Source organism: Lodderomyces elongisporus, chromosome 7 (assembly GCF_030384665.1).
Source record: "Lodderomyces elongisporus chromosome 7, complete sequence".
NCBI classification, from domain to species: Eukaryota; Fungi; Ascomycota; class Pichiomycetes; order Serinales; family Debaryomycetaceae; genus Lodderomyces; species Lodderomyces elongisporus.
The window spans coordinates 740,411-754,364 of record NC_083679.1 but is presented as its reverse complement, the minus strand read 5'-3'; the positions used below and the strand labels follow the sequence as shown (position 1 = coordinate 754,364).

The following is a 13,954-nucleotide window of genomic DNA, read 5'->3' as shown; positions in this document are numbered from 1 at the left end:
CCACGTATTATTTCTCTCTCTCCTTCTTCTTCTTCCTCTCTATAATTCTCCATATATATATATATCAATACTAAATGTAAATGTAGAAGATTCACAAAGTGTGTGACCAACCAATTATATCAGAGAACAGTAAGCAGTATTTTTGCACACACACACACACACACATACTAAAGACACTAAACAACAATTCTTAAACCTCCACCAGTTATATGCAGTTCTCTCCTCTCCTTTTGTCGGATCCGGATCCTTCTTTCCGTAAAAACGAAACAAAATTAAAAAATTAAAAAAAATAAAAAATAAAAATTAAAAAAAAAGGAGTAAAATTGTTAAATAATATAGGGGAAAGTCGTGTACATGTGCACTAAGTGACTCTGACTTGTCTGTATTATTTGCAAGAAAATAGAGATGAAGTAGATAAGCAATATTTTTTATTTGTATATGAGATATATAGAGGTAGTGTACTTGGTACAAAAATAGATATACTTCTAATACCTTCACTCTTTTTTTTCCGTTTCCTTTTCTTTTTTAGTCTAGACTGCAGAATTTCAATATGTCATCAATTTATCGTCACCCACATCACATAATACATATAGAATTTGTATACACTATATACAACGATTCAAATAGTGCGTGTATATATAAATATAAAGAGAACGAATTTTCACTATACATTTTAGAAAGGAGCAAAAGAAAATAAATATATACGTACCAACATACCAACTAATCTTTTTATTTATAAAGGAAAGAATCAAAGTTACACTTTATCAACCCATTTCCAACTATTTATTCAAACATAGACCTATATTTCATATTTTTTATATTTCTATTCAAACAACACATACATATAAATAATCTATTCACACAGCAATGTTATCGAGAACAGTATTGAGAAACAGCAGAAACTTGCTCAAGTCACAATCATCAAATATACTCAGGACATCCACACAACAAGTGGTACCTACACTCTACCAACTCACTAGCCAAAACACACAATCATCAACCCCATTGTCCCCCTTTACATCATTCCAGTCGAAGAGATTATACCACGAAAAAGTGATTGACCACTATGAAAACCCACGTAACGTTGGAACATTAAACAAGAATGACACCGATGTCGGTACCGGCCTTGTAGGTGCACCAGCTTGTGGTGACGTTATGCGTTTGCAAATCAAGGTTGACGAAAAAACAGGCAAGATTGAAGATGTCAAATTCAAGACTTTTGGCTGTGGATCGGCAATTGCAAGTTCATCATATGCCACAGAATTGGTTAAAGGAAAAACTCTTGACGAAGCATTGGCCATCAAAAACACATTTATCGCCCAGGAATTGAGTTTACCTCCCGTCAAGTTACACTGCTCAATGTTGGCCGAAGACGCCATCAAGTCTGCTGTAAAGGACTACAGATCCAAGAGATTGAGAAAAACTAGCAAACCAACATTGGGACCAGACGCCGCAGTCGCCACCACCGAAGGCGATGTGGCAACAGCAACAGCCTAAACTTTTAACAACAATAATGTGCATTATTTTTTTTATTTGAAAAGAAATTAGTCAACTTGTTAAAGACACCAACTATAGTCGACAACTACTGGAAAAAGAAGAGAACAAAAAAATATCTAACTTTTCCCTTACCTCCATCTTCAGCCACAGCTTTGAGTTTGGGGGGATATACTTTTTCTTTTTTTCTTTCTTTTTGGTTCGACTTGCTAGAAGAAGAAGGAGGAAAAAAAATTCAATCAAGGAGCTTTTTGGAGTATTCCCTCATTGTCCCATTTCATTGTTAGGTTCCTTTCAGTTTATAGTTTGTTTGTTTTTTTTCTTTTCAAAATTTGCTATTTACGCCCCTCATCCTTCATTGTTTATTCCCCCTCTTTTCTTTGCAATACACGCTTAATTCTTTTTTTGTCCCTGTTACTCTACGTATCTATAACCATGTTTTCCTTTTTTAGAAGAAAAGTAACTGGTTAATCAAATTTGCATGTTTTTTTTATAACATTTCCACCCTCTTTCTTTCTTTCTCCCAATTCAATTCACTTCGATTCTGTTGATTCCATCAATAGTCTATGTTACCATCGCTTGTCTTTTTCTTTTTAAAATGAATAAAAATTAACTAAAAATTAGAAATAAAAAAATACAAACCAAAAAGAGTTAGGAGATGAGGGGTTTTTCCTCCCCTCACCCATCTGCTTCTACTTTAAATCCGCACTTTATGCAATATGCAATATGCATCTCCGTAGTGCATACATATCTAATTGTATACAAACGGATCGTGTTCCGAAAAATGACAATTCTATTTTACTCTTGGTTCTACTTTTTCCTATTATTATTACTATCAAAATTACTACATTGATAAACCTCATCTTCTTAAAAAAAAACCACAAGTATTGATTCTTGCCACACCAACCCCCTTTTTTCTTCTTTTCAAACTTGAAATGTTTCAATGGCTGCAAAAACATAAAGACCAACAAAGGAAGAATGAAAAAGAGAAAAAGAAGAAGTGAAAAAACAGGCATTAAAACCCATCATCAGCAAAGCAAACAAGTCGCCCTGATGCAAATTTCTACTCATTCCTTCCCTTCCCTTCTCTCACCATAAAAAAGACAAAGATCACGGATCTTATACACAATTTAATGTATTTGATGAATAATAAATAAGCCATTATCTTGAAGAAAAAGGTACTTTAACAATTGACTACTAAAATTCAACTCTACTCTTTCAAGTTGCAATTTTGTCTCTGCCTTCTCATCCCCACTCTCCCTCCTTCTCCCCTTACCATTGTAAACCTCTGTTTAATGCAACTTACAACAAAAATGCGTTAACGTACTTGTGGAATGCCTTACCAACAAAATCCAAATTGTTCACATCAATCTCTTGCCTCTTGTACAACCAAACAGCAAGACATCCGCTCCACCCCAAAACATTAATAACAGTTAACCCAACCCTTTTCCAATACTTGCTAAACCATCCACGATACTTCATTATACCCGACATCATATGATAGCTTACACTCCATACTAATAAGCACAACGCTATCTGGTTAAACACAGGATGCTTCAAATTCACCACATACGGAATATACTCCAAGTTCACCAAGGAAGAATCACCCTCCACCAGCCACGGAACATATCGAAATTTGTACAAGTGAAACAACACCAATGGTATACTAAACCAACCAGTGAATTGCAAAGGACTCAAGCCAAACATCGTCAGGGTAATTGATCTCCTATATCCCAATCCAAACAAATTACTTATGCCACCAAGACCAATATCTTCGTCATTGTCTCTAATATCAATAGTACCATTTCCCAAATTGGCACTATTGATCATATGCACCTTGGAAACATGCGACCCTGCTTTGCGTCTCCTTTCCTCAATTCTATTTTTGCGGATAACCTTGACTACTCGTAAGATTATTCCCAGTAGAATGTGACACACACCAGCACCATATATGAGCAACAGTTCATAACCAGGAATATCCTGATACACAGCCTTTGCAAGACTAAATACTTGGTCCTTGACATCGCGCGGGATCGGAAGTATAGGTATAATCACCACCGAAGTAAGATGGATCCCTACAAATGACACAAGTGAATATGCACTATACTTTTGGATTCGATACAATGACGGAATAACCCACTTGGATATCGAAATATGCGAGCGATGCGAGCCATGCGAGCCATGCGAGCCATGCGACGGCAGAAACAAGGAGTTGTGCGAGTCATGCGATGTTTGCTGGGACAGTGACAGCGACAGTGATTGAGTTTTTGAAGGCTGAGTTTCAGATGTAGCTGGTGTTAGAGTATGTGAAGTTGTTGGTGATAGTTCTTCTAGTGAATAGATTGGCGAGGGCACAACCTTTTGTAGTTCTTCCTTAGCCATTTTGGTCTTTGCTAATACTATTGGAAGCAGAATGGTACTGATTAGACCTTCCGTATACCTTTCTTCATTCAAATTAAAAAAAGAATGTATGCTGAGTAATGGAGAATCATGAAATGCGCATTGGGCGGTGCTAATACTTCGTAGGCGGAGAAACTTGAGCTTTCAAGGAGAGTCAACGGAAATATTCACAAACCTTGTGCGTGAAATCATGGAAACTTCACCACAGTAGAAGCCAGAAAAAAGAAAATTAATAGTGATAGAAATAAAGTACAATCATTTTAAATTACCATTTCCAGTCGATTCTGTCTACTTATATCAATTCACCACGTCTTTGAGTATTCATTTGCTCCTTAGCTCTCATTTCTCCACACACACACACACACACACACCTTTCTGCGTGCTTTTAATTACCGTCAACAATGTCTTCATCTTCATTTTCCCAAATAAGGTCGCAAGCACTCCATCTAGAAAAGCAAACGGAGCAATTGCTCTCGAAATACTCCCAGTTTCAAAACACAGCCACTGCACAACAATCGTCCCTTGAACCGTCAGAAGATGAAACTTCTACAGAGACACAAATTACAGAGATACTCACTCGTCGCTCAGCCATTGTCTCGAAACTAAACCGTATAAGTGACTCGTCCGCACCAGAAGGTGGGGAACAACTCTCAACCTCAAAACTTCAACAAATCAGCCGTCATCGTGAAATCTTACAGGATCACACACGTGCATTCCACCGAATCAAATCACAACTCGAGGAAGAGCGAAATCGAAACAATTTGCTTTTCTCGGTGCAATCAGATATATCGAACCACAAACGTCGAACTAATCCCGGAGCAGCCACCAATGAAATTGATCCAAACTCGTATATTTTGGAAGAAGGACAGCGTGCAGACTCTGCAAACACATTAGCAGACAGGTTGTTACAAGGCGCACTTCAAACAAGAGACGAGTTGATGAACCAACGACAGTATTTGACGAATGCTCAACTGAGAATATTTGGCGTCGCGTCAAGTGTCCCCGGTTTAAATGTCTTGATATCAAAGATTAATACAAGAAGGAAAAGAGATACATTGATCTTGGCCAGTATTATCGCAGCATGTATCTTGCTTTTGTTCTTTGTATAAGAAACAAAAGAGATAAAGAAAAAGGAAAGATTGAAAGAGAAGATCAAAATGAACGGAAATAAAAAGGGGGAAGAAGAAGAAGAAGAAGAAGAAGAAGAAGAAGAAGACTTACTTCGTGAGTCTAATGAATTTGATAACCTAATTCGCTGAGAACACGAAATATAAGAAAAACAAAAAACAAGTAAATGAGGTTGTTAATTACACTACATATTATCTTTAATACACAGCATTCAAAAAAGTTTTGATCATTATGAAGCAACTGGCTACTGACCTAATCTCAATATTATCGCCAAGTCAATTAGTTTATTCCTACCGTCTAGTTTTCAAAATAATTCAGAATTGTTCTTTCCATGTCACTTGTTCATGTATTCAATTATTTATTTTTTCTTTTCTTAAAAAAATAAAGACCAGAAGCAAAAATAATATTTATATTTTTAATTGTATATATATATATATATATATGTATACACCAGTATATGTAAATTCTTGGAACCTCGACATTTCTTTAAATATAATATATATGTATGTATATATACATATATATATATATAACAACGCAGCTATCCACAACCGTCCATGAGTCAAGATGTAACCTTAAAACCTTTGGTAATTGGTGAAGCTACAATCGACCATTTTTAAAAGCAAGCTCAATTCAACTTTTGTCAAAGAGAGACACCAGCATTTGATTATAGCACATTTAACAATTTATACAATCCTTAAATACTAATATAGTGCTTAAACTGTATCAATACAATCTTGTACACCAATGTCAGACAATACCAACACAAAACTCCAAATCCAAAATTCGATTCAACTTATCAAATTGCGAAGGATCCAAGAATTGAATAGCAGATTAACGGAAACATTAAAAAGAGAACGGATTCCCGCTTCAAAAGCATCTGAATTGTACGTATCTATTCTTGAAGAACTAAGATTTTGATGTATTTAGAGCTAACCTTTTTTAAATACTGGGTTGCATATGTTGAGCTGATTCAAACATCAAATAAATAAATAAAACAAAAGAGTCAAAGGTAAAAAGAACAAATATTGAAACAAAACACTGACAACAGCTACTAACTCCATTTCTTTTTCCCCCTTTTTTTAATAGGATCATAAACTTTGTTGAGGAGACTCCAGATTATTTGATTCCATATAATTGGAAATTACCACCAGATCAAAACAAATTCGCAAGACATCAGCAATTCAAACTTTTGAATGATAGTGCTAAGAAGCGCCAACAACAGACAACAGGGTGTTGCATAATCATGTGAGTACAGCATTCTTTTCTTTTAAATTTTGAAAAAAGAAGGGGAAAATAATTGAGAAAAATGAAAAAGAAAATTCAAGATAGTGAGTAGGGTGAGGGGGTGGGAAGAAATTAGAACACGATAATGGAGTTAGAACAGATACTGAAAACAATTTGGAAAGTTAAAAATCAACAAGAATATACAAATCTTGAGTAGACGTGTGTATATTCGTAAAGAATGAAAACAAAAACGGAAAAGCAAAAAAGCAAAAAAGCAAAAAAGCAAAAAACAAAAAAAAACAATAAAATAAATGTCATTGTATGTCCTTCATGAACTTGATCAATTTATCCTCCTCGTTGGCGTCCTTCTCTCTCCAAACTGACGTCGATTTCCTTTAATGGATGAGCTGGTTCTTTGCTCTTTTCAGTACTACTGCTACTACCAGCACCAATACCTTTTCCATTCTCTGCTGAATTTTTCCCCTTTTTCAAAGTTTCCAATGTCGTAGCTTGGTCCAAACCTTTTGCATTTTGAGACTTTTCATCCAGTGCTTCATTTTCCGCCTTCTTTGCATTTCCATTTATTTGATTTGTATTTTCTCTAGCATCACTTATGGTATTCCCTTTACCCAAAGTGTCATCCTTTTCCAACTCATCAGAGCCGCATCCACAATCATAGTCTTCCAAGATAGTAGTGCAATCGTATTCATTCTTGCCCAATCTTTCATTGACTTTGTTGTGTATATGGCATCCCCACAAGGCCGCTGTTTTTCTTGATTTTGTTTGCGGTGGATACTTGGCTAACAATCTCTGAAAATGTCGAGCACAATCACCACAGGGATAAACTTGGGCAAACAACTGGATATATGTGCTCAATGTTGTTTGTTCTTGTAGAGAAGGTTTATCGGGGTACCTTGCCAATATGGTGTGGAATAATCTCCAAGAAGAGCGGCCCAATTCTTGCTTGAGCGTTTCATTCGCCATCTTGGGCATAAATGGTGTTGTAGTTACATCTTGTTCATTCGAACTACTCACTTCATTTGATTCATCTTGTGAAAGTTGTGATTCTTGCTTGATTGATCCTGTCTCTGGCTGTTTATCATCGGTAACTACTCCTTTTTCATCAACAACTATTTCATCCAGATCTGTTTCTTCTAAGAGTTTCTTTGGTGGTGGAAGTACGGCTTGCTGCAGTCTCAAAGAATTGATTGTCTCCTTGAACGAGTCAGCACTCAAATTTATAGGTAAATTTTTACCCAAAGAGCCTTCTAAATTCAGCGATGACGATGAGATAAAGTATATAATGCACACTAGTGTAATAAGTGCAAATGTGGTAGCTATCGGTCTCCTTGTAAACTTGGACATTGTGAAGTAGAAGAGACTATGGAGTGCTTAATAAATCAAGAAAAGGTGATTTTTTTTTATTTAGAAAATATTATTTTGTTGCAAAGTTTTATCTACTTATTTATTGTTTGGGCGGTATTTTTTTTGGTTATTGGTTATTGGTGATATAAAGCTTTAGAATTACAATTCAAAGTTGGCTTCTAGATTTAATTGACTTAGATCTTTCGTTTTGATTAAAAAAAAAGAAAAAACTTGATCAATGTTGGTTTGATGATATTCAAGATACAAGAATATATCAATGTGAATTTCCTCTCCTTGATAATTTTTTGTTTTATTTATTTATTGATTTTATTATTTATTTTTTTGGTGTGGGTTTTCCCTCTTTTAAGACGTGCATCATTCCGCCTTTCTCACCTTTTTTTTTTCTCTCTCCCCCACCCCACCCCACTTCTCGCTCCTCCCTACTAATTCTGAACTCGATAATCTCATTTGCTCTATAAGGTGATCATTTTGCTGATAACGTATTTTTTTTTTAAGATTGTTATCAAGGACTGCTTGATTCTTGCTAGGCAATGGGAATTGGAGAATGCAAATTTCACGTAAAGTGCTTATAGAGATAAATTTAGAGCAATATTCAAATCTGATATATTGAAACTTGTTTCTCCTGTTGGATCCACCACTGGCACAACTTAGACTTGCAATCCTCAGGAAATTTCCTAACTGCTTTTTATAGAATGGGGATAGCCGAGATGGAAGAAATACGAAAAAAATAAAACAATTCCAATAACGTCGTTTTCTTTTTTCTTTCTTTATTTATTTATTCCCCCAGAGATAATCGTCAAAAGAAAAACACATACAGAATAGCCTCAATATGCATTGAGCATTTTTGTCAATATTTTATAAACTTAATTAAACTTGATTTGATTTCACTTGAAGTTTGTATGTTTTTTTATCAATTTTATCTAGATTTTTTTTTTTTAAAGATTCTTTTTACCAGGAAGGGTAGCTGCATCCAAAACTCCAGGTAATGGACCACTTCCAATACTCATCATCAATTTGATTCCACCAACTGTGACCAAGAGCAAAGCAATGGTAGTCCACAAGAATAAATTAGCTTCAACTGATACATCCTTTTTGCTACAATCATAGCCTACCCATGTAGTTGTTTTGGAAATGGTTTTGTTAAATGATGGTTGACACACACATCCCCATTCTTCCTCATTCGCCTGTGCATTTTCTTTTCTCTTACTACTCTTTTTCGTTGTCAATTTTGAACATTCTCCGTGCGAGTTGCACTTGTTTGTGCCCACCTCACATGCCTCTTTGGTTCCGTATTTGAACACGTTTGAAGCAGAAGCTTTCTTGACAAGTTCGCTTGAGCGCTTGTGTAAGTGCGAAATGTCTTGCATTGTTGTAGGGGTAGCAACCACCACAATATTGAAATTCTGACTCAATATTGCGGTGAGCAAATTGACAATAGTTTGCTTGGCGTGAATAAATGTCTCAGCCTCCATGCCAATCTTACGGCTAATAGATAACAACGATGATGATGTGATTAACAATACATCTGACTTGTCAATAATTTGCGCCTCCTTTTGTGCAAACTCTTGCAAGTGGATCAACATTGCCAATTCATTGATGAATAATTGATCATTTATTGGACTGTATTGATTCTTCAAAACATTTTGACTTCCAACTTTAGAGCCAGTACCAGAAACAGCTCCACCATTAAGGGTAAACTCTTTCCAAATATAATCCTTCTTTTCTTGAAAGTATTTGAAATGCGCATACAACTCAGGGTACTTTCTTTGGGAAATAATCAGCAACTCATCAGTCAATTTCCGAACACCTGCACCATCTTCTTTCATTTGTTTTTTGAAATATTTGTTGATTTTATCTGAAGTTTGAACAATGGGTTTTGAAAATTCATCAAAATCAACACCTTTGACATTAATCACCAACGTAGGTTTATTATTCTGTTTCTCCTGGTATTCGTATTGTTCATTCAATGCATCGATAAGCGCATCACCGTTGCTACCGCTGCCGCTGCCGCCGCTGCTGCTGCTACTACTACTACTAGGCAAATCAATTTTAGATTGGTCTTTGCCTAGCACATTATCGAGATAGATTTTTGCATCATTCAATGGTAACTCAATTGTGTTTAATGAGTTGCTCGTCGTCTGGTCGGCAAATCTATATATTTTAGCAGTATGTTGCTTGTCATGGGCACTAACGAGGGCCACAGATGATAGCAATGACCAGCTTATCAAGCCAAAAACTTTCATTGTTTTCTTTCCTTTTTTAATTTTTCTTTGGTTGAAGGGGGAAAAGGTAAAAAAAAAAAAAAAGGGGGAAGAACAACAAGCAATGATATATTTGATGGTGTTGTTACAATAGAATTGCGTGTTGAACACTCGTCGCTCTAAATATCGACTATAATTTTAGATTTTTTTTGGACGGTGTAAAAGTAGGCAAACAATAGTGTTTAAGTATTTGCGCTACCATACGCGCAAACAAGATTCATGAATGTACTAAGAAAAGAAATATACAACTTTATCTCTTTATCTCTTAATCTCTTTATCTCTCTCTAATCTCTGTTAAAAACCAATTCATGTATCAATTTATATATATATATATATATATATATGCAAAAATTATATCTCTACTTATATCTCTACGAGTCCATTTAAAAGGTCTCATCTAAGGTTATTGTTGGTGAAGATGGGAAATTCTCCAGCTCTTCATCGAATGGAAAAGACTTTTTCCTTTTTGCCTGTTCTTCAACATTCAGATTTGTTGCTCCAGTACTGTTGTTGTTGTTGTTGTTGCTGATTCCACTAGTTTTGACTTTCAAGTCCGGCTTGAATAGTGTTTTTGTAGACCTTCTTCTCATTGGCATATCACTATTAGTCGATCCAGTTGTTGTTGCTGCTGTTGTTGTAGAGGATGGGGATGGCGATGCAAATGCAGGCGAACCTTGGGGTAACACCGGTGACAACGAAGATGGACTTCTAGATCTTGAGCCAGCTGCAGCTGCAGATATAGACCCTGATCTCGATGTCTTTTGTGTGTTGTTGGCTTGGTTGGCGCGGGACTCCTCTTCGTCTTGTTTCAATTCGTTCAATTGTTCGTCACTGTTGTATTGGCTCAAATCTATACCCAACTTGGACAAGTCTGAGATGACGTTGAACTGGGCTGGTGCCGGCTCAACATACTCTGATGCAAAAGCTAAAGATGAGACATCTTCGTTTTTGGGGTCGTTATGGAAACTTCTAAAGTTTGCCAAGCTTTTGGTGACATTCAAGTGGGTTTCTGTCAGTGAATATGCTGCGCCATCGATTTGGTCTTGTGACTTTGATTTTTGAAGCAAGTTTTCCTGTAATGAAAGCTTTATGTATGGAAATTGCTTCGATAATAGCTCGTCCAAATACTGCAAGTTTGCTTTTGCATTAAACTCCTTGTCGAATATAATAATTATTCGGTGTAGAAAGGGTAATACTGACCAATAAGTGATATGCTGTACTACGTTCTCGTCGTGGTTCAATACGCTTAATTTGATTTGGTCTACTAGTGACAATTTCTTTGAAATCAATTGTGGTTTGGTGCAATCTTTAGCTGGTTTGACGAAATCATCCTTGTCTAGATTTGATATGATGATAGAAGTCTTTGGAGATGAGTTTGAAACTGTTGACAATGTAGGTGATCTGGAGGGACTCGACATTTTGTTGTTTTAAGGTGAGAAGTAAATAGGTTTAGTTTCGAGTAGTTGCAATGGTGTGGAATAGTAAAAAAAAAAAAACCACCAGGTGACAATCTATTTATAAATCTATCCAATTCTTTCTTTCTTTCTTTCTTTCTTTCTTTCTTTCTTTCTTTTTTTTGAAAAAAAACAAAACTCCTTGTGTAGCCGCAGTTGTTGTGTGATTTGAATGACTTTGATTTAATGTGGGAGGAGCGAGGCGGTAACTTGATTTTGGAGGTGGGAGAAGGAGGGTTAGGTTAAAAGTAGATTGGATGGGGTAAATGCTATAAAGTGAAAGTATCTATGCTGATATAGCCTCTTTTATCGTATCTGAAAAGTGTGATCTAAATAATTGTAGATAATAATATTGTGCAATTTATCTCACAATGTTGTTGTAGTTGTAGTTTGAGTAGTTGGAGTAGTAATAATTATTTTTTGTTGTCTATGTCTTTAATGGTGGAATTGGAAGTGGAAGTGGAAGTGGGGGAGGGGAAGCAGCTGGCAATATATTTTTGAGACTTTGATAATAAATGAGGTCACAATTGAGGCTTAGCTTTTCCCTTACAACACAAAAAAGGTAATGTTATATTTCCTTTTTTTTATTATATAATTTTTATTATATAATTTTTTATTCCGTTGTTTTCAGTATAGCCATAGTACTCTAATAAAAATAGTATGTTGAATAGAAATAATAAAAAGATGCTACCAAATGGTTTTGTAAATTGTATAGTCAAATGTTTTTTTTTTTTTTTCAGATAGGACAAGTTTCAACGTCATCTTTAAGTCTGTCGTGAACTTCTTCTTTTTACGACATGTCACGTGAAAGGAAGTAAATGTCATCTTTTTTTATTTTATTTATTTTCTTATTTTCTAGATTACATTTCAAAGTATAGGTTATAGTGTAGTGAACATTTGGGATTGAAGTGGCCATGGCATGAGGGACATTGCAGTTGGCTCTTCATATACTCTTTCGCAGTCATCTCATACCAGCATTTGCCACATACAATAGCTTTGATCTCACTTTCAACTGGAAGTTTCTCAATCTTGTGTCCTGCTAATTCCTCGTGGCATTGGAAACACGGATAATATATTGAGTCTCGACAGCATTTAAATTTTAGTGCTATAATGTCTAGTTCAGTGTGATAATGGGAGCATCTTGTATGTGTATCTATGAGCTGACCTTTGATGATGAGTTTGTTGTTGCCGACACGTTGTTCCTGGGCTATGATTTGATTTGTCATTTTGGGGGCATGGACTGGGATTTACTGAGTAGTACTGATTTGCTTTCCATCTACTCATGTATATATATATATATATATAATTTTTTTTGGGCTTATTGTATTAATGGATTGGAGCCTCTCTCTTTTACTCTATATCTCTCTCTGTTTTTTTTTTCTCTCTGTTTTTTTTTCTCGCTGACTCTGAGTCGACCATGATGTGTCTCACTATGCAACTGGGTCTTCCCTTTTTTTTGGTTGGAATTCAATTCTGTGTTTCACTCTAGGCCTTTGAAGAGTACCAACCAACTTTTCTTCTTCCCCTTTTTTTTACTTAAAGTTGTTTTTAAACTCAAGTTTAGTTTAAGTTGGATGAAACTGGCCAGCGCCCATACACCCTCCACTTCGCCACCAAAGAATTACGAGGTTTTTCCTTTTCCATTTTCATTTTTCTTTTCCGTTTTCTCTTGTTTTGTTTTTGTTCAAAAAGGCAGAAAGGAAATTGCTTAAGAAAGAGAACTCCTTGATCATTACTTAAGTTGAAACAAGTACGAAGTTTTGAATAGTTTAAGATTAATATCGGAGTTATAAAGAAACTCTACAACTGAATTCATCATTAATTCTCATTGGTTTTCTTTTTTTTTTATTTTTATTTTCCAGAAAAAAAAAGGGAGAAATATATATATTTGTGTATCGTCAAGAACATATTTTGCCTTATCCAATAAGTCTTTTTCTTCTGTCATGTATATATGTATATATGTAACCATATGATGATGATGATGATGTTTTTTGGCTTTTTTTTTTGGCTTTTTCAAACTATTTTTTTCTTTTTGTTTTTTTAGGATATTTTGCATATAAGGCATTTTCGCTAGAGATCCATTTCAAGTACACAAAACTTTAAAATATCTATACTTACCAATTGCACACATCAACATTCAGTGTCAAACCCAACAAAAAAAAAACTGAAAAAGGGAAAAAATGCTCAAACTTTGGATTAGAAGTTAAATAGACAATGACATTGGATTAGAAGTTAGATTAACATTGACAATTGTTTTTACCAATAATGTTTTTTACTTTTTTTTCTTTACTTTTTGGTCTCTGTTATTTTTCTCTGGATACAGACCAATAGAATAATATGATGATAAAGGAAGAGGAAGAAGGAGATACCTAGTCTATATGTAACTTTGTTTTTCTCTTGTTTGTCATTGGTATAAACATGTTTCTCCCTCTTAATTCTACTGTCGTTTAATATACTTTTTGTATAGATGAACCCTTGAATAGAGGGGAAAATGTAAAAAAAATAGGAAGGGAGGTATTGGTAATATCAACTTTAGAAAAGATGCAACTGTTGTCCAGTACAATATTCACCAAAGAGATGGTAATATTATATTTATTTTGCACC

At 35.2% G+C, this 13,954-nt stretch overlaps 6 protein-coding genes across 6 annotated transcripts; 2 read left to right on the top strand and 4 right to left on the bottom strand. All coding sequences in view use genetic code 12, as the record gives it.

Moving 5' to 3' along the window:
• Positions 1–867: 867 nt before the first annotated feature.
• ISU1 (iron-binding protein) lies at positions 868–1,497 on the top strand (the record flags this gene model as incomplete). The annotated part of the gene is made up of 1 exon (XM_001523610.2): positions 868–1,497. The coding sequence occupies one exon, from the start codon at positions 868–870 to the stop codon at positions 1,495–1,497; it is 630 nt and encodes a 209-aa protein (XP_001523660.2).
• Positions 1,498–2,796: 1,299 nt separating this feature from the next.
• PVL30_005212 (uncharacterized protein) lies at positions 2,797–3,876 on the bottom strand (the record flags this gene model as incomplete). Its single annotated transcript, XM_001523609.2, has 1 exon — positions 2,797–3,876. One exon carries the CDS (start codon positions 3,874–3,876, stop codon positions 2,797–2,799), a length of 1,080 nt encoding a protein of 359 aa, XP_001523659.2.
• A 419-nt stretch (positions 3,877–4,295) lies between these two features.
• On the top strand, positions 4,296–5,003 carry GOS1 (protein transport protein gos1; the record flags this gene model as incomplete). Its single annotated transcript, XM_001523608.2, has 1 exon — positions 4,296–5,003. One exon carries the CDS (start codon positions 4,296–4,298, stop codon positions 5,001–5,003), a length of 708 nt encoding a protein of 235 aa, XP_001523658.2.
• A 1,591-nt stretch (positions 5,004–6,594) lies between these two features.
• On the bottom strand, positions 6,595–7,614 carry PVL30_005210 (uncharacterized protein; the record flags this gene model as incomplete). The annotated part of the gene is made up of 1 exon (XM_001523607.2): positions 6,595–7,614. One exon carries the CDS (start codon positions 7,612–7,614, stop codon positions 6,595–6,597), a length of 1,020 nt encoding a protein of 339 aa, XP_001523657.2.
• Positions 7,615–8,570: 956 nt separating this feature from the next.
• On the bottom strand, positions 8,571–9,878 carry PVL30_005209 (uncharacterized protein; the record flags this gene model as incomplete). Its single annotated transcript, XM_001523606.2, has 1 exon — positions 8,571–9,878. The coding sequence occupies one exon, from the start codon at positions 9,876–9,878 to the stop codon at positions 8,571–8,573; it is 1,308 nt and encodes a 435-aa protein (XP_001523656.2).
• Positions 9,879–10,279: 401 nt separating this feature from the next.
• PVL30_005208 (uncharacterized protein) lies at positions 10,280–11,314 on the bottom strand (the record flags this gene model as incomplete). Its single annotated transcript, XM_001523605.2, has 1 exon — positions 10,280–11,314. The coding sequence occupies one exon, from the start codon at positions 11,312–11,314 to the stop codon at positions 10,280–10,282; it is 1,035 nt and encodes a 344-aa protein (XP_001523655.2).
• Positions 11,315–13,954: the final 2,640 nt, after the last annotated feature.